Source organism: Elephas maximus, chromosome 14 (assembly GCF_024166365.1).
Source record: "Elephas maximus indicus isolate mEleMax1 chromosome 14, mEleMax1 primary haplotype, whole genome shotgun sequence".
NCBI classification, from domain to species: domain Eukaryota; kingdom Metazoa; phylum Chordata; class Mammalia; order Proboscidea; family Elephantidae; genus Elephas; species Elephas maximus.
In genome coordinates this window covers 29571911-29597679 of record NC_064832.1, presented here as the reverse complement: position 1 = coordinate 29597679, position 25769 = coordinate 29571911, and the positions used below count along the sequence as shown (strand labels likewise).

At 37.6% G+C, this 25769-nt stretch overlaps 1 protein-coding gene across 4 annotated transcripts in view; it reads left to right on the top strand.

Moving 5' to 3' along the window:
* The window catches only part of FNDC3A (fibronectin type III domain containing 3A), a 240066-nt gene that overhangs the window by 134700 nt on the left and 79597 nt on the right, over positions 1–25769 (top strand). For 3 of the 4 annotated variants that reach the window (XM_049853006.1, XM_049853004.1, XM_049853005.1), the window contains exon 4: positions 23008–23084. In XM_049853006.1, the coding sequence (XP_049708963.1) occupies positions 23008–23084 (77 nt within the window). Of the gene's footprint in view, positions 1–18306; positions 18412–23007; positions 23085–25769 lie in introns of those variants that run through there. The other variant, XM_049853007.1, reaches the window with a different exon arrangement.

Below are 25769 nucleotides of genomic sequence, written 5' to 3'. Positions count from 1 at the left end.
AGCTGAGAATGGTTACCTTTGGCAGAGAAATAGCTAGTGGACAAGGCTGAAAAGGAAGGCCCTAAACCTCCAATCTAAATGTCTCACAAAAATCTAGAATGAAGAATACCAAAGACACAAGGCAAATAATTAGCCCAAGGGACAAAAGGGCCACATAGACCAGAGACTGTATCAGCCTGAGACTGGAAGAACTAGATGGTGCCTGGCCACCACCAATGGCTGCCCTGACAGGGAACACAACAGAGAGCCCCTGATGGCACAGGAGAAAAGTGTGGTGTAGAACTCAAATTCACATAAAAAGACCGGACTTAATGGTCTGACTGAGACTGGAGGAACCCTCGACGCCATGGCCCCCTGACGCTCTGTTAACTCAGAACTAAAACCATTCTGGAAGCCCACTCTTCAGATAAAGATTAGACTGGACTGTAAAACATAAAATAATACTTGTGAAGAGTGTGCTTCTTAGTTCAAGCAGATCCACGAGACCAAATGGGGAGCTTCTGTCTGGAGGCAGGATAAGAAGGCAGAAAGGGGACAGGAGCTGGTTGGATGGACATGTGAAACTCGGGGTGGGAAGGTGGAGTGCGCTGTCACATTATAGGGATTGCAACTAGTGTCACATAATAATATGTGTATAAATTTTTGTATGAGAAATTAACGTGAGATACAAACTTTCACCTAAAGCACAATAAAAAATAAAATAAATAAATGTCTCCAAAATCTTTCATAGCCACAAGCAAAGAACCTGGGAAAATCCCTGTCTCCTTATCTTTTTTGCTTAATCTCATTATAAATAAGGTTCTGTCTTCCAGTCTGATAATGTTTGAACCTGAAAAGAATGAGATGGAGATGGGGATCTCTATACCTCTTTTTGCCCTACCTCTTCTCAACCTTTAGCCTGCAGTCAACACATTTTTTAGTCTCCTTTTGTCCATTTTAAGACTGTTAGCTGTTAGGAACTTGCCTGGAGAACATTGGAATGAATAGGGTAAGACAGGGACCAACAAGATCAAAATATTTAAATCATGATAGTTTCATAAGAAGCAATGCTAGTTCAGGAAACACTACCAAAGCAATTGCCTGAGGGCATGGGCAAGGTTTCTTGACAATTTTTAAGTTAGTTTGTTCAGTCAGATTAACGATAGTAGAACAAGAAGTTGTTAGATACCTGCAGCTGTGATCGCCCCTTGGCTTTCCGGTTCCCCCTGGGAAGTGATAGTTTTTGAGGAGAGCATAAGAAACTAGCAGGAAGGGTCATACTTTAAGTGTACAGCCCAGTTTCTCTTCAGGAGAACCAACAGCAGGATGTGGGTGACCCAGGGCAAGCATCTAGTGCCATGCTCTGTTATAGGAGAGTAGATCTGTAATTCTGCGTGAAAAGATTTTGAAAACTTATATGGCTACTCATTGTGAGCCGTCTTCTCCAATCCAGCTGTAGCCATATTTTGTTGTAAAAAAAAAAAACTGTTGTTGTTAGGTGCCGGTCGAATTGATTTCAACTCATAGCAACCCCATGTGACAGAGTAGAACTGTTCCATAGCGTTTTCAAGGCTGTAATCTTTACGGGAACAGGTCTTTCACCCAGGGAGCTGCTAGGTGGGTTCGAACTGCCAACCTTTCAGTTCACAGCCAAGTGCTTAACCATTTCGCCACCAGGGCACCTTCAAAATATACGAATAAAAATAAATAAAGCTCCAAAGAAGAAGGTGATAATGAGAAGATGTTGAGATAACAGTTAACTGACAGCACAGTGAATTCCGAGGGCAAGGCATAGCTTTTCAAATAGGAATCTAAATGAAGTGTTACATAATGTGCTTAATAAATGGTGTTATAATCTACAGAAAGACTTACCAAAGAGGCTAGCTATAGAGGCTGGGGGTGGGGAGCGTTGGTGGTTCAGTGGTAGAATTCTAGCCTTCTGTGCAGAAGACCCAGGTTCAGTTCCCCGCCAGTGCACCTCATATGCAGCCACCATCTGTCTCAGTGAATACTTGCATGCTGCTATAATGCCGAACAGGTTTCGGGGGACTGCCAGACTGAGAAAGACTAGGAAGAAAGGCCTGGCAATCTATGTCTGAAGATCAGCCAGTGAAACCCCTATAGATTGCAACAGCCCTATCTGTAACTGATCGCAGGGACGACACAGGACCAGAAGCGTTTCATTCTGTTGAGCATGGGGACACCATGATTGGGGGGCCGTATTTCAGAGAACCCATGTACCTGGTGGAACCTGAAGATAACGTTTTAAAAGATCCAAGTCTTAAACCACAGGAACTATGGGGGAAAACCTAAAGATAAATATAGAGTCTGTTATGTGGAAAAGTATAATTAAAAAAGGTTAGCTATTATATAGAAAGAGCCTAGCACAACCCTTTTCAACATCGCAGTACTGACTTAACGCAGTCTGTGCATGTTGGATGACTGGTCTGCCCTGTCATCTGGGCACTTTGTTTTTTTTTTTTTTTAACTGCTGTGCCCTTAATGTTTGATCCTGACAGGATTTGCGTCATTGATCCATATCACTGCCTGTGTGATGTCAACGTGTGGGTGTTCGGTTATTGAGACATAGTTAACCTAATGTGCTGCAGTAAATCCCAAGCACTGTTTCCTAGTAGAATAACAAAGAATGATTCATCATTGTTCACATTAGACTGATACTAAGAATAGTTTTCATAACCTGCTGCATCCATGCACATTAATATCATAGCCTCTGCACCTTCCTAAACAAGAGCACTAAAAATACCTTCTTGTGTAGAAACAGGTGCTTGGTATAAACACATCTCCTACTTTAAGTTTTTCATCTATATGCAGTTCTCTTCAGCACTAAAGATAGATTCTAAACATAATATGATCATCATTCTTCAAACTTACTCTACTTAGTGTGTTTATCACTGATATATATGTTTAGCAAGTCTAATTATAGTGATTTTTAATTATCTGTAGACAGATAAATGAAATTACCAAAAACTTTTAACCAATTTTAGGCCCCTGATTTAAGCAGTCTCCTTTACCAACCTTAAAAAAGAATAATAAGTTTCCAGGGGAAAGAAGGGCCTGTAAATATCTAAGCTATAAATAATGACCTTGATCTTTTCTCTTTCTTCTCTAAAATCCTGCCTCATTCTGCTCCCAAATTATAATCAACAACTTGTTAAATTTCTGGACTCTAGGCCTGTGCTAATTGCCTAACTTATGTGAATAAATGTTGCCAGGTGTTTTATAGCCTTAATGAATAAGCATCCCTTATTAATTTGGTGATCTGTTTTAGTTTGCCTGGGACAGTCCTGGTTTATGCCAATATATAACCAATTTAATATTGTCCCAGATTTTTTCATTTTTTAACAGAATTATTAGCAGTTTCATTAAAATAAGCTGTGATGAATTAGGTAGGCCACCATTCTGTATTTCCAGCTTCTTTCACGTTTTCGTCTGGTTGAGTAGTGCATGCATCGCTAGAGTTTTCACTTTGACATGTGGTTAAATCTTACAGTCAGGATAAACCATCTCTTTTCCAGACCTTTCTCAGAAACAAGTCAGGGTATTTAGTAATAAAACAAAGTGCACTTAGATATAAGGCCTAGGGACAGCAAACTCCTTCTAGTCTCCCAGTGGTAGTTGCAGCAGTATTTGATGCTGTTCCCCTTGCTGGCAGTGGTTAAGAGCTCGGCTGCTAACCAGAAGGTCAGCAGTTCAACCCCTATGGGTAGTTCTACTCTGTCCTATAGGTTCATTGCAGTCAGAATCACCTTAATGGCAATGGGTGGGCCCTTGCTGGCCACTTAGAGTCACTCACTAGGCATCAGTTGGAGGGATCGGTGGGAGATAGAAAAATTTATGTGAGGTGAATGTGAAATATACTGCAGGAAATATTTCTACCACAGAGTATATTGGAAATAGTCTAAATGTTTTACCATGATTTTGTCGTTTATTACATCGTGTATAAAATACTAAATCCATTGCTGTTGAGTCGATTCCAACTCATAGCAACCCTATCTATAACTGTTATTCGGCAGTGCTTTTTTATTTTTCAGTAAACCCTTTCAACAACAATGAGCTAAAAAAGTTTGGTAAAACATTCAAAAGAATCATAAGTAGAAACATTTCAATGAGATCTGTTTATAAAAATATCTGAAGAAAGGTATTGTAGTACCTGTGAAAATATTTGGCTGACATATTTTAATAAGGAAAAAAATAAAATTGAGGGAATCCTTCATTTAGCAGAATTTTCTCACAGCTTACCAGGTAACACCTCAAAATCACATGTTTTCTTAATATAAAATATTGTAGTCTTAAAATAGTATGGAAAGCATCAATAGCTTTGAATTTATTAACCATAAAATGTAACAGTTGCAGGCAACTTTATGAAAATTTTTAAAATAACACTATAGTAAAAAAAAAAAAGCCCTAGTGGCGCAGTGGTTAAGCACTTGACTGCTAACCCAGTAGGTCGGTGGGTTGAACCCACTAGGCACTCCGTGGGAGAGAGATATGGCAGTCTGCTTCCGTAAAGATTTACAGCTTTGGAAACTGTGTGGAGCAGTTCTACTCTGTCCCATGGGGTCGCCATGATTCGAAATCGACTCGATGGCAGTAGGGAGTGGGTAGTAGCAGTATGGTAAAAAAAAAAAAAATAGATTTTTTTCACTTAAATACCAATGACATGGAATTAGAGACAGATATGGCTAAGAAATAGATTAAAGTACATGAATATATACTAAGACTAACTATTCTGCTTATGTTACCTTTTAAGTTATTTTCAGATACTCAATATAAAGTCCTTAAAATGTTCTTTAATGTGCCTACACATGTGTTTTTTAATAATTTCATTTTAAAGAACATTTTAGTAAAACTTTTTCTATCAATACATTTAAAAAAAATAATTTGTCAATCAATAAAGAAACATTCCAGATTACTAACTTTAATTATTTTTCAATTCCTCCTTCACTTTCAAAATTGGCCCAGATTGGAATTGAAATAATACATTCATCTGACTTCTCTCTTTATCACCTGTCCCATCACCAGCGTTCAGCCTTCCTTCAGGACAAATACCTCTCTCTCCCTTACCACTAGGAGCTATTCCCAAATCCTTGTCCATGGCTTTGGGGAAATTTTCCAGTCTAGGAAATGGGAAAAATAAAGATAATGTAGTGATTTTTCATAACGCTAAAGTTATTCAACTTAAAAAGTTAAATCCCTCCTGCTCTTTGGATGTTAAAATATCCTCTCTATGAAATGATTTGATAACATAGGATGGATTTCCATCTATTCATAATTTCTTCCTTCTTTCCTTGTAATGTTTCTCCTTGGCCTCATGAAAAGCTGGGTCCTTAATGAGTCCAAAAATTTGTTTTGAAATTTTATCGACACCTAAATTAAAATGCTTAGGAAATAAACTACATTAAACACAGATACCTGTCTGTGTTGACCATTCTCTGGCTCATATCTAGCCGCCTAACTTCACTCAGCTACCCTCACCCCAAAATATCTGGTTTTAAGATGGGCTTCCTACTGGCATACATCCTATAGAGTAAAGCTTTTGTTAAATCAATAGCTTAGTATAATATAAGAAAAGGGGAGATTTATAGAGGGGGGAAAAAAGATAACTTTGTTTCCCGGTCTACAAGGTGAATAAAGCCCCTGAAAGGTGAAAGAGGAAAAACAGGTACAAGTGTATCAGAGAAAGGTTTAAAAGGACCAGAGGCAAGGTTTTGATTTGTGCCCAAGGACAAAGTTACAGGTTGTAATCCTCCATGCCACCTTATTTTAGTGAGATTATTTGCACACATTGTTGTCTGTCATTCACCAGCAGTGCTCCCTCCCATGGAGCACTGGGTTTCCATGTCATCTCCTCCAAGTTCTACTTTCACACTTTCTCCCAGAAAGAAGTACCCAGGGAGGCACATTCAGCTCAGGTCAGTGTGGAAATGATGGGTTAATCAATAATCTATGTTAAGATGACAACAAGGCTATTTGGAGAAGAACATAAAGTTGAACTTTCTCTCCTGCCTTATACTAAAAACTATTCCAAATGAACTAAAAATTTTAATATAAACAAATAATTTTAAAAGCTGGAAGAAAATGTGGATTTTTTTTTTTAATTTGAATGCAGAGAAAGCCTTTCTAAATACACCAAAAGGAAATAACCTTAAGGAAAAGATTGATAGACGTGAATATTTTTGGCAAGAAAAACACCATAAACATTGAAAGACGAACTAGGAGAAATATTTGTTATATTTATGACAATGGGTTACTATCCCAAATATAAGAAATATAGGTGGTCAGTGGTTGGATGAGAACTTAGTCTTATTTGGAAACAAAGTAATATGTAAGACAATAATATGTTTTTCTCTTTTACCTCTTAGTAAACAGAGATTTAAAATAATTGTTCTATAAAACAAGGAAGGCCTTAGCATATGGGGGTGCTCAATAATAGTTTGTTACTTCAAAGACTCTAAATCCTTATGAATTTATATATTTATCAGTTATATGGGTATATCCTGACCAACCCAGAAAGACTCTGCCTCATTTTTTTAAGGTATCCGCTTACTCCAAAAATTAATAGATCCAGTAACCTAAGACATTCTGTCAAAAAATGTATGGTAGTTCCCTGCATGGGGTAAATTTGAAAGCCTGAGTTTCCATGCGTAACTTGTTTTATAAGAGAAACAAGTGTGCTTAGGCACAGTAGAATTCTCACCTTCCGTGAGGGAGACCCGGGCTCAATTCCTGGCCAATGCACAGGTTTCAGTGGCGCTTCCAGACTAAGATAGACTAGGAAAGAAAGGCCTGGTGATCTGCTTCTGAAAATCAGCCAGTGAAAACACTGTGGATCACAGCAGCCGATTCCATTGTACGTGTTGTCACCATGAGTCTGGGGCTGACTCGATGGCAGCTAACACCACCAACAAATTCCACTGCTGATGGCAATTATATTCTGTCACCATGGGGGAGAATGTATTAATAATACATGATAGTTGCAGATTTTATGGACCTTTCTTGGGCCCTTAACTCCATGGACCTGTATCTGTTATGATCTTAGCTGCCTGAGCTTAACACATGTTGTTTATTCAAAACCTGCGCCTTAATAAAAATTACTGCCACAAAAATCAGGGTAACTGTGATGGTCAGAGTCAGTCTTTTGAAGGATCGGATACAGTTTTGTGGAGAAGTAGAAGATGGATGTATTTTGAATCCCCACTCAATTTATGTCTTAATTATTTGAGACCACTCTTTGCTGGAGTAAATGATTTTACGTCTTATCTTACATGCAAATGACCCAGGCATTATTACAATCTAAGACAACCAATTTTGTTTACTATTGCCATAAGGAGTTTTATAAAATCAGAGTCATCATTTCTTACAGACCATTTCCAACTTTTAATTTCTCTTATACCTAACAGCCCGTTTTTGCAAGTCAACTGATTAAGTTGTCTTAGCTGTTCATTTTGCAGCCAGTTATTTTGGAGGGTACATTGCTTAAAGTTAGACATTTATTGATGCTTTATTAAATTTTATATATGACAGAAGTCAGCATTGGGCTATACCTGCTTTAATTTTTTCCAGCCAAAGTATTAGGACCATGCTCTCTGGAAGTGTGAGCCATACTTCATTACAGAAGATTAGCCTGACTAGCTTGAGATGTGGTACTTGATGTCTAATTTTGACCACAGACTTTCAGCTCATACAAACTAGAGAGATTTTATGGCCCAACTCTAGTAAGGGCATAAGATCAGCTTTACTTCTTGTTCACGTTATTTTTCATGTCTTAATTTTCTCTTGGGAAACCCTGGTGGTGTAGTGGTTAAGTGCTACGGCTACTAACCAAGAGGTCGGTTCCTTGGAAACTCGATGGGGCAGTTCTACCCTATCCTACAGGGTCTCTATGAATCAGAATCAACTCGACGGCAGTGGGTTTGGTTTGGTAATTTTTACTCCGGTTTGTCAATTTTGCATTTTACTTTTTGATATTTTGTATATCTCTGTAAATTACCTTTACAGCAGGTTTGACTATTGATTAACTCACCAAATACTTTCCATATAATATCCATCACTTTACTAGAAATTTTTAAGATCTTTTTTTGTAACAGTTTCAGTGACTACATTTAAGTACTTCTGCTTTGTTTTTAGGTAATAATGTAAATAGCAGATATTTGGGGTGGGGGAAGGAAGAGGTCTTCCATCCAAAATATTCACTGCTTTTCTATTTGTGGTTTAGAAGTTACTGACTCCTACCTTCAGTACACTTCTAACAAGGCTTGGTTGTATCCCCTTACTATCTTCACAGTTGCTGTGAGAGTTCAAGCACCCAGGATAAATGACATGGTCCCTACTTTCAAGGACCTTTCAGTTACAAAGAGGAAAATACAGGGTTAGATGCAGCTGTGAGAGTTCAAGCACCCAGGATAAATGACATGGTCCCTACTTTCAAGGACCTTTCAGTTACAAAGAGGAAAATACAGGGTTAGATGCATTTTATGTGAGGGCATCATTCCTAAAGATCTTGTTAATTTGAGAACGTGCATTGTTCAAACAGTTTCCCCATAGGAATAAACAAAATGCATTGGGAACACTACAGTTACAGGGATGGGTGCATTATGCAGTGATGACCATATTTTTCATTTTCCCATTCTTGCCTCATTAAGTTTAGCAAATTTAAAAAGGTACCCGCGTTTTATTTTCACAGCATTGTCTCAAATATTTTGCAGAGGATTCACTCTTAGATTTACAGTATGACATATATAGCATTGTTCAGACTTCTTCATAACATGATAGTTCTTCATAATAGTTCTTCCTAAACTGTTGATTTCCAGATAGGCTTGTCAATAGAAGCATGAGCCACTGTACTTGGGTGACAATGTTTATAAGCACTTATTGTATACCAGCTATTGTTCAAAGTGCTTTACAAGTATTAACTCATTTAATCTGCATAGTAGAATAACTGTTATCACCGTTTTTCAGGTGAGGAAACCAAGATACAGAGAGGTTAAATAAGTTACAAGTTCTCATAACTGGTAAACAAACTATGATTCTAATTAGATGATGTAGCTCCAAAATCCATGCTTTTAAGTACCACATTATGCTGTCTCTGTTGTTCAGGACCTTAAAAATACTATAAAATATAATAAAATGAATGATAAAATGTCAACCCAATAATAGCAAAATTTACTTGAAGATATTTTGATACAAGTGGGGAAAAAATGGGATTCACACAGTATTGAGACTAGGCTGGTATTTTTTTTTTTTTTTTAAATGGCACCACCCAGTGGCAAAATCATATATTTATTTTAAATCCACTTGACTTGCCAGCTTTGAAATTACATTACCTTTTTTTTTTTTTTAAGTTTTGGGGGATCTATTTAATTCCAAATTGTTTGCATAAAATGAAATTTTATAGCTATTTTTACATAGCACTATTTCAAATTTGCAAAATTCAAATCCACATAAACTGCAGCAATACTATATATAAATAAAGTATAATAAAAACATAGGTGCTATTATTAAAGACTTTATAAGGTATGGAGAGTAGCCCATTGGTTATCTCTGGAGAGGTCAGGAAAGACTTCAAAGAGAAGTGTAAGATGTATCTCAAGAAATGGGTGTGTGCTTGCTAGGTAGGTAAGGGTTGAGAAAGGGCATTCTAAGCAGAGGGAACCTCTGAAACATGTTTAAGGAACTGCAAATATTTCAGTATGCTAGAATGAGGAGGACAGGGTGGGTGAGGATGGTGGTAGGCAACCAGAGCCAAGGCTGGAGAAGCAGGTGGGAACCAGATTCACAGAGAGAATGGTTGGCCTTTATCTCATAAGTAACGGAAAATTGTTTATGGGTTTTAAGCAGGGGATAAAACAATCAGATTTGTAGACTTTAGCATTAGTGTGAGAAATGTATTGATTGCTAGGGACTTGGAGCAAGGATGCCAGTTAGGAGAATATTGGAATAGTTCTAGAAAGAAATGTGTACTGGTAAGGCAGTAGCAGTGGAGTAGGAGAGACTGTGTATTTGGGAGATAAAACTGACCAGAACTGCTAACTGGCTGATGTGGGAAATGATAAAGAAAATAGTCTAGGGTAACTCTGAAGTATCTATCTTGGTGGAACCATCTGCTTATCATGGGAAATGCAGGAGGTGTAGTGAGGATCGGAGGAAAAATAACTGTTTGAGTTTCATATGAATTGAGAATTTTAGGTCTGGAGCTCAGGAGAAAGGTCTGGATGAGATATTGAATTATGAACTTTCACTGAGGGTAGCTAAGATCATCTTGGGAGATCATTCAGAGTAATAAAAGAAGAGGGCCAAAAGTAAAACTCCCAGGAAAACCAGCAGTTAAGGAAGGACAGAAGACAAGCCATGAAGGAGACTGAAAAGGTATGACCAGAATGTAGAAGGGAAACCAAGAGAGACCAGTAGTTTGGAAGCCAAGGAAGAATATTTGGGAGCTGTCAACAACGTTAATTGGATTTGGCAAACAAGAGTTTGATGTCAGTAACTTTGTCCAGAGCAGTCTCGGCAGAATGGTCTAGACAAAAGCCTGATCATAGTGGGTTGAAATGTGATTTGAGAGACTTCCATTTCCTGCCATTTGTCAGACTGGATGTTCTGAGAAATTCTCCTCCTATAAGACAGGATTGTCCATGAAACAATTTTAATTGCATTGCGGTGCCCAAAAGAAGTAAGAGAAATATCATAGAGGATGGGGGAGCAGGAGATAATTTCAGGACGATTGGTTATCCATTTGGAATAAAATGAAAATCAGACTTTCCTCATAACTTGCCAAAAATCGATTCTTAAAGCCTTGAAGATTTAAATATGAAAGGATAAAGTGAAAAATAATAAAGGAGATTATGTTTATGACTGTGGAATAGAGAAGGGCTTCTTAACACACATATACACCAAATGCTATCAAAAGATTAGTAAGTTTGACTCCATTCCAATTAAGAGCTATATATTATAAAACGCCATAAAATACTTGAAAAGACAAGTCATAAACTGAGAGGAGGATACCTGCAACTAATTTTACCATAAGGAATTAGCATAGAGAATATACAAAGAACTCTTTACTAATCTATAAGAAAAAAACAACCCAGTAGAAAACGAGACATAAAACATGGACTAGAAAATGCAAAATTAGAGCAAAATGAAATTGGCAAAGATTTTAAAATATTAATGCTAAGTATGGTGACGACGTTAATCAGTGGAATCTGGCTGGTGGGAATGTAAACTGATCCACTTGGGAAAACTGTCTGGCACTATCCTAGAAAATAAATATTCATATAACCTTAAGGCCCAGCATTTCCACTCCTGGTTGTATACCTTAAAGAAACTCTTGCACAAGTAGACCAAGAGACACAAAAATATGTTCATAGCAGTGTTGTTCTGTTTCATGTTTCTGTGTAAAACCTTAGATTCTCTTCTCTATCTGCTCTCACTCCTTTGATAGTCTCATCTAAAATCATGGATTTAAAGTCTGGCTACTAAAGATTCCTGAATGTGTATCTCCAGATTTAGGTGTCCCCTCTGAATTCCAGAATAGTAAAACCAACTGCCTACAAGAAATCTCCATTTGAATGCCTAGTAGACATTTTAAATATAACATATCCAAACCTGAGCACCTAATCTTCCCCAAGTCTGCCTCATCTACAGCATTTCCTGTCTCAGATAATGGCAACTTCATCATTCCAGCTGCTCAAGCCAAAAATCTTGGCATCTTCCTTGATGCTTCCCTGTTACTCACACTACACCTCCAACCCATCAGTAAATCCTGTCAACTACCTTCAAAATATATCCAGAATTAAACCACTTCTCATTACTTCCCCTACTACCACGCTTCCTGGTATAAGCCACTAGACTTCTGAGGACTCTCCCTACATCTCCCTGCCCACACCACCCCACTCCTTTTGCAGTCTAGTCTGAATACAGATGCCAATAACATATTTTAAAAAACAAACTTTATATTGATGTGTATAATATAAATATGTATAAGTAAATATATTTATACAGCTTAATGAATTCACCAACTAAACATTCTCGTAACCAGTACTTACATCAAGTACCAGAACAATACCAGGACCCCAGAATCCCTGTGTATACTACCTTCTACTCACTACCTTCCAGTACCAGAACAATACCAGGACCCCAGAATCCCTGTGTATACTACCTTCTACTCACTACCTTCCCTTCCAAGATAGCTGTCCCCTCGACTTTCTGCAATATAGGTTAATTTTGCCTGTTTTTGTACTTCATAGAAGTAGAAACACAGAAGTATGTTCTTGTTTGTGTCTGACTTCTTTTGTTCAGCATTGTGTTTGTGAGATGCATGCATATTGTTGCTTGTAGTTGTATATCATTCATTCTTGTTGATACATAACGTTCCACTGTGTAAATCATTCATTTATTCATCTACTGATGGGCATTTGAGAAGTTTTCATGTTGGGGCTATTACGAATAGTACTGCTGTGGACATTCAAATACATAGCCTATGGCGAATATATATAAGCATTTTTGATACCCATATACTTAGGGGTGGGATTACTGGATCATAGGGTATGCATATGTTCAACTTTAATAGATAGTGCCAGTTTTTCAATGTGGTTATACCACATTCCCACCAGAATATATGAATCAGAGGAATCCTTTTAAAATATAAAAAAATAAATAAATTTATTTATTTATTTATTTATTTATTTATTTATTTAGATCAGATCATGTCTCCACTCAAAATCTGGCAGTGACAGCCCTTTTCACTCAGAATAAAAGCCAAACCTGACAGTGACCTACAAGGCCCAACAGGATCTAACTTATTTCCCCCCATTACCACTCTGACCTCATTCCTTTTCTCCCTCACATTGACTGCACTGGCTTCCTTGCTAAGTTTTTTTTTTTTTTTTTTTTTTTGTAGGAAAGTACTTTTTAATCAATTCACATTTTTTTTTTAATTGTGCTTTAGGTGAAAATTTACAGAGCAAATTAGTTTCTTATTAAACAATACGCATATCGTTTTGTGATATTGGTTGCAAACCTAGCAACATGTCAACACTCTCCTCAACCTTGGATTGCCCGTTTCCATTCATCTAGCTTTTTATCCCCTCCTGGCTTCTCGTCCTTGCCCCTAGGCTGGGGTACCCGTTTAGTCTCATATACATAGTTGAACTACGTGTTATTGTTTCACGGGCCTGTCTAATCTTTGGCTAAAGCATGAACCTCAGGAGTGACTTCAGTACTGAGTTAAAAGGATGTCCAGGGGCCATACTCTTGAAGTTTCTCCAGTCTCTGTCAGACCAGTAAGTCTGGTCTTTTTTTCTGAGTTTGAATTTTGTTCTACATTTTTTTCCATCTCTGTCTGGGACCCTCTATGGTGATCCCTGTCGGAGTAGTCGGTGGTGTTGGCCAGGCACCTTCTAGCTGTGCTGGACTCCCTTGCTAAGTCTTGAGCATGCCAGACATGCTCCCATCTTAGGACCTGTGCCTTGGTTGATCCCTGCATGTAGAACACTCTTCTCTCATATTTGTACATGGCTCACTCCCACACTTCTTACAAGTCTTTGCTCTGATGTCACCTTCTCAATGAAGCCTAACTGATCTTTGTATTTAAAATTATAAAATTGCAATCCTCAAACAACTGGCATGAGTATCTAATTGCCTCCATGAACAACTGCCTCTTTTGCCATGAGACAGGAGAACTGGATGGTGCCCAGCTACCGTTACTGAGCGTTTTGATCAAAGATTCTGTAGAAGAATCCTGATCAAAAGAAAAAAACGTGGAACAGAATCAAATTTTTGTGGAATCCAGAGTTTGTGGAGCCAGTGAGACTGGATGAACCCCCAGAACTATCGCCCTAAGGAAATCTTTAAACCATAAACCAAAACTATCTCCTGAAGTCATTCTTAAACCAAACAATAGCTTAATTGGTAAGGAATGCTTGCCTCCAGTATTGTGCTTTTTTAAAAATCATGTATATGTGATCAGATTGTCAACAGCAAGTTGACAGGATAGATGGGAAGCTTAGGAAGCAGTGAGTTTATGTTAATGATGGTGAAATAATTTGGAAAAGGATACCAAGAAGGGTGGCACAACTTGAAGAATGTAACCTATGTTGCTGAATTGTACATGCAGAAATTGTTGAATTGATGTGTTTTGTTATGTATATTTTCACACAAAAAAATTGCAGTCCTCAGTCTTCTCTCAACAACTGACCTCAGTACTCAGAACCCTCTTTACCTTCCTTTACCCATATGAATGAAAAGTCCATAGCATTTGAGCTCAAGCGTAACAATGATTGTGAGGATGGCAAAGGACCAGGCGGTGTTTCGTTCTGTTGTGCATAGGGTCCCTATGAGTCAGAACCAACTTGATGGCACCTAACAACAACAACAACATACCATTTATCACCTTCAACCATACTCTATAATAGACTTAACGTCAATAAGGGCAGGGGTGTTTATCCATTTTTGTTTACTGATATATTTCAAGTGCCTAGAACAGTAGCTAGGACATTGTAGATAGTATATACTTATTGAGTGAATGGTAAGTTAATAAATAACAAGAAAAAAACTGAAGAGACCCCAAAAGTCAGTGACAGTGTATTTACCTGAAGGAATAAATGAAAATGAGGAAATTATAGCTATATGAAACTACATAAATAAATCTTAGAAATATAATATTGCATAAGAAAAGCAAGTATAGAAGCCTACAGTATGTAATTTTAATAAAACTCAAAAACAAGCAAATCAACTTTGTTTAGAGATACATATGTAAATTTTTTTTAATGCTATTAAAAAAAAAAAAAAAAAAAAACCAGACTTACTGGCCTGACAGAGACTGGAGAAACCCTGAGAGTGTGGCCCCTGGATACCCTATCAGCTCAGTAATGAAGTCACTCCTGAGATTGACCCTTCAGCCAAAGATAGGCCCATAAAACAAAATGAGACTAAGTGGGCACACCAGCTCAGGGGCAGGGACAAGAAGGTAGGAACGGACAGGAAAGCTGGTAACAGGGAACCCAAGGCCAAGAAGGGGAGAGTGTTGACATGTCATAGGGTTGGCAACCAGTGTCACAAAACAATATGTTTATTAATTGTTTAATGAGAAGCTAGTATGCTCTGTAAACCTTCATCTGAAGTATAATTTTTAAAAAGGCTATTTTAAAAAGAAAGGTAATAATAAGCTCAAAATTGAGCATAGTGGATTGTATGGGAAAGGAGGAAACAGATGGATGCCGTGGTGTTAGTGTGATTTGTTGTTGTTTTTTTTTTTTGCTTGAATGGTGGGTTTGAGGGTAGTCACTTTAATATGGTTATATATAGCTTACATTATTTTCCTTTGTATGTATCAAATGTTGCATAATAAAAATTGTATTAAAAATTTACAAGTGAATGGAAAGTCAAAAAATTGTGTTAACTTATTATGAGAAGCTTAGCTGAGAAAAGAGCGGTAGCTAGGTGACTCATAGGGCAGAGAAGAATGTTATGTTTCTGGAGAGATGGGTGGCATGGGTGGTGTATGTTTACAACTTTACCATGTTTATGGGCTTCCCAGAAGGAAAAGTTCTGAGGACTTGAACAGAGGGAGGAGTTGAAAATATTGGATGGGAAGGAAATGACCAATAAATTAAAGTTTCAGTGGAGGAGGAAGAGGAGATCAGATCAAGAGCAGAAGGGGGGCAATCACTTTGATCTGTTAAACAGACACTGCTGCTTCTGAAAATGGAGGAAAGGCGTGAGATAAGCTTGTAAATGACATTTATTTATGCTGAGAGATGTGGTTGAGGTCAGGTTTGGTAGGGCCCTTCAGGAGCGGTGAGGATCTCTAGTAATCTGTCTAGAAAACGGGATAGATTGTTGATTAGGGACAGATTCTTAAATAGATTCTTGACCAGTGCTGAGGGCTGAGTTAAGGTTGGAGATACGAAATTTATAAAAATTGCTAGTCTGAGGAAATGAGGCTATGATGGCAGTGCTGGATCAGGAGAAAAGGGAGATCATGGGAAAGAGAGAGATGGTGGACAGAGATGGAAACAAAAAAAAATTAGGATTTTAAAGATCTTTATCCCCCGGAAGAGCTGGTGGGTTCAAACGGCCAACTTTTTGGTTAGCAGCCAAGCCCCTTAACCAGTGCACCACCAGGGCTGCCAAAGATGAGTTAGTAGAATTATAAATGATAGGTTCCAGGATGTGTCTTTGAAGGCATGCTAAAAATAGAATGGAAGAAAAGAGTTCAATTAGGAGCTAGGTTTTAGATGGTAAAGTCACAGTGCTAATGGGCAAGTGTTGGTGTACAGAAACAAACTCTAAACACGAGACCAAAGTTCTCAAATGAGGACTGAATAAGTGACAGCAGTGAGAAAGAGTAGAGGGTGGAATACTCATAAGGCATAATCCCAAAGGAAAAGAAATTTAAGCATGAAGCAGCCTCGGGGTATCTAGATACTACCACCACTGCCTCCCCAGAGAAGGAGGAGCCTCTGCTCCTGGGGGCTGCTGAGAAAAGTGTCCTGGGGAAAGCCAGGCTTCATTTAAGGGAAGCACAGAAACAGGTGTTAATATGAAAAGGTTGAGGATATAAGAATATTTATAATGGGAAAAAAGGTTCTAGTGAGCTGATTGGAAAGGAGGTAATCAGTGAAGGGAAGAGTCAGGAAATTAAAACACAGCACTGTGAGGATATGAGCAGAAGGGAGCGAGTTAGCTGCAAGGACTTGCTTTTGTTTAGGGGCTGAAGGTCAGAAACATGGTTGGATGTACTGAGCCGTGAGTTACATCTAGGAGCATATTCTGTGGAGACCAGGAGAATGCTTTGCTCTTAAGTCTTGTTCGCCTGGACAGCTCTGCTCTGCCTTAGGTGTTTAGAAGTTAACAATTATATCTTAGAAGTTAGACACCTACTCGTAAGAATGGTCCTTTAGTATCTTAGCTCCTCTGGGGTGATTGGCATGTATTTATTGAGACTTACTGTTCCAAGTTACCCCTTACCAGGTTTTTTCCACTTTTATAAGGCCCTAGGCCTTTCAACATGGTTTACACTTTTTAAAAAATAGATGTATTAAATAATTGTGACTTTGTTTCTCACTTTGATGAGTCAGCTTCCTTACCTGTAAATGGTACTGACTTCAGAGTTGTGAGGATTAAGTGAGTTAATACATATAAAACACTGAATGGCGCCTAGCACACAGTGAGCACCATATAATTACTGTATTTGGAAACATAAAGTGATCATATTTATAATAATAATTGCCACTTATTAACTGGTGCCAGTGTTACTTGCTGCTTTAAATTTATCTACTTTGATTCTTACAGCAGTGCTGTGAGATTTAATTATTTGAACCTTTGTACAAAAGGAAGGTGAGACTCAAGTAAATTCCTTGCTGATAAATACTAAATTTGTCATTAAAACTTAAATGTTTTGATACCAAAATTTTCTTCCCACTGTGTAACTTGTTACAAATCAGTTACTGTCATTACCTATATATTTATATCGGTTGTTAATAAATTTCTTCTAAACTCACATGGCACCATAAAATAATGGAAAGCTCTCCAAAAGTTCTTATCGTCTTCTTCCCCTCTTTTATATTGTAACCGAACCCCATCTTTGGTCCCCTTTCCGTCTCTGGGATACCGCCTCTGAGACTTGGGAAGAGGTCTGGGCGCACATATTAACCTGTTTATTCTACCTCTTTTTTGCTGCCCTGAACCATGACCTGGCTCTCCATATTTAGTGGATATGAATGAAAATGTCATCCATCAAGCATCAGTGTTAGGGTCCAGGTTAAATCTTTAAAAAAAAAAAAAAGTAAAACCAACAGTAAAAGTGGTACCCTGTACTCTCTTCAGAGGCAAAGGCCAGCCTGAAAGGTAACCTCACCCCCACCCCCAGCCCCACTTTCCATAAGGGCTGAGTATGGAGAGTGGATCAAGTTTTAGAATGACACTTCAGACCGAATTTTTCAGATCAATGTTATACTTATCCCAAACTTTTAAAATGAAGAGCAGCAGGCTGGATGACTAAAATATGAATCAGGAGATAGTGTCTGAGGTGTTATTGGAGGAAAGTGAAGGCAAAAGATCGTTTTAAATAAAAAATACATTTCTACACATGTATTTTGTTGAGCTCTGAATTGGTTCATAAGGAAGTCTGAAAGATGATCAATTTCAGGGCACTGTCAATATATAGCATTTACTATATCAGAAACGCTGCAAGCAGGAATGCTAGCTTTTTTTCTTTCCCTTTCCCGGGTTCAGCGCAGGTCACGTGCTGCCTGTCACGTGACCGGTCAAAGGATCTTTTCCTCTTGCAGCTTTGAAAAAAAAAAAAAAAAAAAACCCGAAGCCATTCTCCAATTAAAACTGTTAACGTGTACTACGCTGTTTCCTTGTTGGATTTACTTGTTCCCTGCTGCTACTGTAAAAACAAAATGAGTGGTAAGATTTGCTGTTTTGAACATTCTGCTTTTATTTTAAAACCTAGAAAGCGTTGTATTAATCTAAAATCGTGCCGTGTGGATTTTTTTTTTTAAATAGGCGCCAGATATAATGCTAAAGATTTTTTTTTAATTGTTGCCATATAATTATAAAAAGATTAGACTGTATTCAGAGTTGGGATGATTTTATATTCTCCAGAGTATATTCTACAGAGTATTTCTTTACAGCGCCTTTATTTTACTAGGCTTTTGTTTTTAAAAACTAAAATCTGAAAATTGGCATCAGATTATTTGGAAGCCATTGTGAAAGCTTGCTTAAAAAGAGAATGTGTAGCACTTCAGCCCGTTGTATTTTAAGAATTTAAACCCTTGGGCAAATTTGTAATTTCCTTAAAAAAAAAAAAAAACCTTAAATGTAAATGTATACTAAAGAAAAAATAAAATGCTAACTTACGCTAGATGAAATGTTTCCTTTTTTGAGTCATTCGTGGCACTTTTTAAGGAATTGGGATGAGGTGGTGTCTTAAATTTCTCCTTAAGGCAATTTGGTGAGTAGAATTGTTTCTTCTGTAGGTTGTTTTGGATAGATTTTTCTCAAATCAAGTAGGTTATTAAGGAGCTAGTAGGTATATCCTCAGTTGTTCAGATATTACTACGCTTGTGCTGGGTGTGCATTTAATGGTACAAACTGTAACGGATTTAGCTTTTTCCTAGGGACAAAATTCCCCTCACTGCATACAAATATAAATCAGAGCCTGTAGCCAATCTTCAAGTACTTGTCAAATTGCAAAGTATTGTTGGAACTAAGGGAGTAATCAAACATTTGCATTATTAAGTATGCAGGGCTTTAGGATCTTACTATAGGCACACAAATAGCAACAGAAATGGTGCTGCAATGTAAATATTGTGATTCTGAATGTTAACATACATATACTATGTTTATACAATGGGGTTTTATGTGTTCAGTATTGAATATGTTATTTCACACCAGTATTTTTAGGTATTAAATATGATACCAATGAATTGTCTTAAAAAAAAAAAAATCCTAGCAGTGTACCATGAAGGCTCAGGTATGAAAATTTACTTGCTAGAGTAAAATGATTGCTTTGTAGAGAAGTGAGTTAATCATTGTCTTTGGATTTAGACTAGTAGTACATTTACCTCTGGTTTACTTTAGATTTGTTTTGTCCTGTTTTCAGTACTACACTTAAATGTAATTAAAGGATAAACTAGAATTTTTTACTACTGAATTATAAACCATTTTAGCAGCTATCAAAATATAATATGGTTTGAATAGCAACTATACAGTGTTTGTATATTTTTATTTCTAGTAAAAGAACCCAAAGCAGTATGTAGTTTTATGATTTTAAATGTAATCAGCAATAACTGTTTTTAAAACTCTGATGGCCAAAAAAAAAGCTTGCTGTAATGATTTAAGATGGCAGAAGCTCCGTAAATATTAGTTTATTGTATTCATCATTAGCATTATAAATACCATTTTCAGTGAATTCTCTTTTTTGGTTCTCAGCTGAATTTCATATGTTATGAATAATATCTAGGCCAACCCTTAGGCTTCAGATATCTAGTGATAGGTAGTTTACTATAAGCCAAAAAAAAAAAAAACACAAACCCAGTGCCATCAAGTCTATTCTGACCCGTAGCAACCCTACAGAACAGAGTAGAACTGCCTCACAGGGTTTCCAAGGAGCATCTGGTGGATTCGAACTGCCGACCTTTTAGTTAGCAGCCATAACACTTAACCACTATGCTACCAGGGTTTCCAGTTTATTATAGTTTTATATACATTAACTAATAGAAATAAACCAGCATTAGTCTAAGATTGGCCTTATTTCGCTTTGAGCCCAGAATACAGACGTTATGAGTTGTTGAATGAAGCCTTTCTTACCTAGAGGTGTAAAGCACTTCACAAGATTTTTCAGTAAATTAATAGGTAATGTCGGTTTAAACTTAGGAAAAGTTTGTTCTTTTTCTCTTGTTTTTCAAGGATATAAAGACAAAGCCTTGATTTTTCTTAGACACATCAAAGCATAATTCTTAAACCTCAGGTTACACCGAAAAACCAAAACCAAACCCATTGCCATCAAGTCAATTCCAACTCATAGCGACCCTGTAGGACAGAGTAGAACTGTTTCCAAGGAGCGCCTGGTGGATTCGAGCTGCCAGCCTTTTGGTTAGCGGCCATAGCACTTACCCGCTACACCACCAGGGTTTCCTAGATTACACCAGTTGCCAATAATTCATGGCATTGTAATGTTTACTCAGTAGGCAGTAGGGGCATGTCCTTAGAAATGAAACTGCCTGGTTTTGAATCCCAGTTTTACCACTTGGGCAAGTTTCGTTCTTCTGTGCCTCAGTTTCCACTTCTGGAGAATAGGGGTGTCAGTAATAATATTTACCTAATAAAATGATTATGAGGATCAGAGGAGGGAAAAAAAATATGTGTAAGACCTGACACATAGTAAGTTCTCTGTAGGTTTTGTCATTGTAAGTTGCCTTCCAGTCGCTTTTCACTTGGAGTGACCCCATGTGTGCACAGTAGAACTGTGCTTCATAGGGTCTTCGAGGTTGTGACCTGTAGCACCTCTGGGTGGGTTCAAACCACCCAGCTTTCAGCTAGTCGTCCAGCACTTAACCACTTGCGCCACCCAGGCAACCTGTTGCCATCCAGCTGATTCTGACTCATAGCAACTCTATAAGACAGAATAGAACTGCCCCATAAACTTTCCAAGGAGTGGCTGGTGGATTCCAACTGCTGACCTTTTGGTTAAGCAGCCGAGCTCTTAACTGTGCTACCAGTGCTTCTCTAAGTATTAGCTATTTTAAGATAATAATTTGAACAACTTCATGTATTTAGGGGGCTTATTGTGGATGGGGAAGTATTTTGCTGAAAAGTCATTTTTATAGCCATATATAGTGTAATTTGGTAGTCCCTTACGCACATACATAAAAAAAAAAATACACACTCCTTACTTCCTCTTAACCACTTCTTGTTCATACTCTCCCTTGCCCATCCCACCTTTTCTGCCTTCCCTCCTCTCCCTTCTCTTCCTTCCACTCCTTTTTTCCATTTCTCCTCTCCTGTACTTCTTTTCCCCCTCTTTATCTTCTCTTCCCCCTCCACTTTACTCTTCCCTGTCTCCCTGAGCTTACACCTCACTCTTCTGTTTCTCCTCTTACCTCTCCTCTTTTCCCACCTCCTCTCTCCCAGTTTGTCTCTCTTCTTTTCCCTTTCCCTTCTTTCTCCCTTCCCCTTTTCCTTACCACTGTTCAGTATATCCTCTCCTGCACCTCTTCTTTCTACATTCTGTCTTCTTACTCCTTCCTACCTCTCTCCCCTCCCTTTCCTTGCCCCTACCACTGCCTTGTTCTGGCCTTATCCCTCCTCCTTCCCTAGAAAGAAGTGAGTGGCTATAAACTGGGTTTGCTGTAACCTAACTGCTCTTCATTGTGTTTTTCTGAAGCATGTGGAATGTTACCAGTAAATTTTGTTTTCTGCCCTACTATTAAGGTTTTACTCTTTCAATTCTTTATATAAATAATAACTGAGACCATCATATGAACTCTGAATTAAAATTCAGCATATAAAAGGAGCTCTCCCCCTTATTACATTCTTCATCAGACTCTTGTGTACATTTATTTCCTCAGAAATATGTAAGGCTCTTTGAGAAGACTTCATGTCAAGTTATTAAAAACTGGTCGGTGAGAGGAACAGTGTAGTCTAAAGTTATAGCAAAGAAAGGATCTGAAGGCAAAATACTTTCTTCAAGTTACGTAAGGCAAGGAAGATTTTAGTTACTAGGAAGAATAAAATACGTCTTCCCAAAGTACCCATTTTATCCCAGAAAGGAGAGAAAGGTACTCCAGATAATATTTATTAAAGCTATTGGTTAAGTATAACACTGTAAATATTAAAAGAAATACAGTGTAAGACAAGCTGAATTTTTTTTTTTTTTAATTTTTCAGTTTAAGAAGCAAAAAAATTTTCCTTGGGTAAATATACATGTACAGCAGTCCCATAGAAATGACTTACACATTATATAACAGTTCTTTACCCCTAACAAAGCTAGCTCCAATTTTCTAACCAGTCTCCCACTTATTGCTTTTCCTCCTTGACATTTTTCTTACTACTTTTTAAAATCTTGTCTTTTGTTTCTTTCATTGATTTTACTTGCAAAGTTTAGTTTGATTTTCCTCTAGGTAAATGTTTCTAAACACTTGCACAGTCATAAGAATCACCTGGGATATTTGCTAAGTAAAATACACTGATTGAAGACCCCATTGTAAACATACTAAGAACCTCTTAGGGACGGCCTAGAAATCTGTATCTGAAGAGTTTCCCAGGTGACTGTTAGCACCAGGCAAGTTTCAGAAACACAGCTGTAAGTGAAGGGTAGTAAATGTTACAAGATAACATTTATATTTTATAGCAGGTCAAGCATCTGAATTTCTTTTCATAGTAATACAGTCACTATTTTGCTTAGTTTTGATGAAATATTCAAAGTATAATTCAAATTGTTTTCAACTCTAGCTTGCTAAGCCACCTTGGATTAATACAACATTTCTGTAACCCATTCAGGTCCTGCTCAGGTTCCAATGATGTCCCCAAATGGTTCTGTGCCTCCTATTTATGTGCCTCCTGGATATGCCCCACAGGTATGTTTCTATGCTATTTTTCTTTTTCATATACTAGTGACACTCTGTTTAGCTTTGATTCTGATAAAAAAAAATACCATTTGAGAACTTCAAGATTACAGATATACACGGTATAGTATATCTTTGGTAAATCTGTTTATTTCAAGTATATTAGCACATTGGGAAAGAAGGAAGAAGATAATATATTGGCAGCACTCCTCATTTGGCCTCATCTTTGGAATTATAAAAATGAATTCATTCTAAAAAGTTTATCTCCCTGAATATGAGAATAATGTAAATATCTTAAGCTGTAAAGGTACCTACACTAACATATATATTTTTTAAATAGTTATTTGCTTATGAGTAACCAAAGACAGTCTTTCTAACCTTATTCATACAGTGGCATGCAGAAACTGATAATAATTGTATGGCATATTATAGTAGAGAGAAGAGAAATTAGACCTGCAACTCTTAAGTCTGAGGGGATCAATGCCACCCTTTCTGGCACACTGGTTGGGAAGCTCTCTAGTGTAGTTCAGTTTAACAAATGTTTATTGAATGGCACCATGTGTCAAGCTCTTACTGGGTGCTAGAATTAGACGATTAAGACAGATCCTTTCAGTGTAGTAAAAGGGTATCCTTCCTGCTGTTCTCTCAGCTTGTAATACCTTTTATTTTTATGGCAGACATACTCTTTTCACTTAACTAAATCACGACCTTCTTAGAGGCAGCTTTCCTTGAGTCTTTCTAGGTAGGTCTCCTTTGGGCTCTCATGGCACATTATGTATATCCCGCTTTCATTGTATTTATCACACTGTTTAATTAATTCTCTTTACTGAGAAGATTGTGAATTCTTATAGTTCCTGTCTTTAACAATACATACAGATATGTATTAAGTGCTCATACGTGCCAGGTACTTTTCTAGGTGCTTGGAATATATCCATGAATAAAAGAGGCAAAGACCCTTGTCCCAGTGGTGTTTACGTTCTAGTGGGGAGAAACAAACAGTAAGCATAATAAATGAGTAAATCATATACTGTGTTATATGGTGAACAATATGGAGAAAAAAACATTAGAGCTGGTTACATTTTAAAATAGGGTGGTCAGAATAGACTTCATTGGAAAAGCGACATTTGAGCAAAGTCTTATAGGGCAGGTGGAAGTTAGCTAGACACATATCTGGGGAAAGAGGATTCTGGGAACAGAAACAGCCAGTGCAAATGGCCCAAAATGGGTACATACCTGGGAACAGCAAGGCAGCCAGTGTGGCTAACTGCGTGTGCAAGGAAGAACAGTAGAAGGGAATGAAGTCAGAAGACCAGCAGGAACAAATCATTACTCATCTTTATATCCTTAGTGTTAAGTACAGTGCCTGCCATAGTGTTGTCGTTGTGTGCTCTTGAGTTGATTCTGACTCATAGAAACTCTATAGGACAGAGTAGAACTGCCCTATAGGGTTTCCCAGGCTGTAATCTTTACGGGAACAGGTCACCAGGTCTTTTCTCCTGCGGAGCAGCTGGTGGGTTCAAACTGCCAACCTCAGTCAGCAGCTGAATGCGTACTCCTTTGTCATATGTAAGGGCTCAGTACAAATTTATAAATTTAATCATCCAAGTCAGGGTTCAATATCTTTAGAGCAAGAGCTACCAAAATAATCTTCTACGGTACTTGTTTGATCTTTTCACCTCTGTGCTCATAAAGAGCCTTTAGTTGGCATTCTTGTCCATTGAATGAAGTCTAGATACCCTGACATTTAAGGCCTTACCCAGTTTTATCCTAGTTTGCCTTTGTACCTTTCTCTCAGTACGTCCAATCACATATCCATTTTTGCAGCCAGCCGTGACTTCTCACATGCTCACTTGGTGTTTTCCTTTCTTTGTAGCTTTGTTAATGTTGATATGCATTCCCCCATCTCTGCCTTTTGAAATTCTACCCATCCTTGGGGGTCTAGATCAAGTTATTTGTACCACTTCTTATATATTGCATAGTATATGTGTATATATTTTTCCCCTACAGGATTTTAAGTTCCTTGAGAATAGGAGCTGCCTTTTTTGTTTTCTTGCAGTAACTCACACATAGTAGGTGTTCCATATATAAATGGACTTTTACAGTGATCTTTCTGGAAGGATTAGGTAAAGCTAGTGGGTTAGTACCATCAATCTTAATTTAAGATCAAGATTATCTTTAGGAAATGTATCACTTTCAAAAACAAAAGGATAATCAAAAGACAAAAATGTAGTCTCATAACTCTCAAGGTAAATAAAGTACCTGTTACATAGCTTTTTCATATCACTGGAAATTCCCATCCCCCAACAAATATAATTTCTGATGTTAGAAAATACTTACCATTAAGAGTGAGGTTCTAAGCACTTGATAATTGTCCAGAACTTGACACACATGGAAAAAATATTTGCAAATCTAGAAGCTGGGAGTTGAGCCAAATGTTAAGATTCATAGATGACAGTGATACAGTACAAAGGTGGTATTTAAATTATCAGAAGCCAAGTAGCACACACACTGAAAGCATCATCAATAGCCGGACTAAGATATCAAATGGGAGGGGGAGAGATAAACACAAATGGTGACAGAAGTAGGAGGAACTTAATTCACTGACAAGTAGATCTCATAATGTGGACAAGAGCTTGTATCAACTGCAGGACAAGTAGTACTAATTTAGTAGCCCCTAAGAGTATCATGGAAACTCTG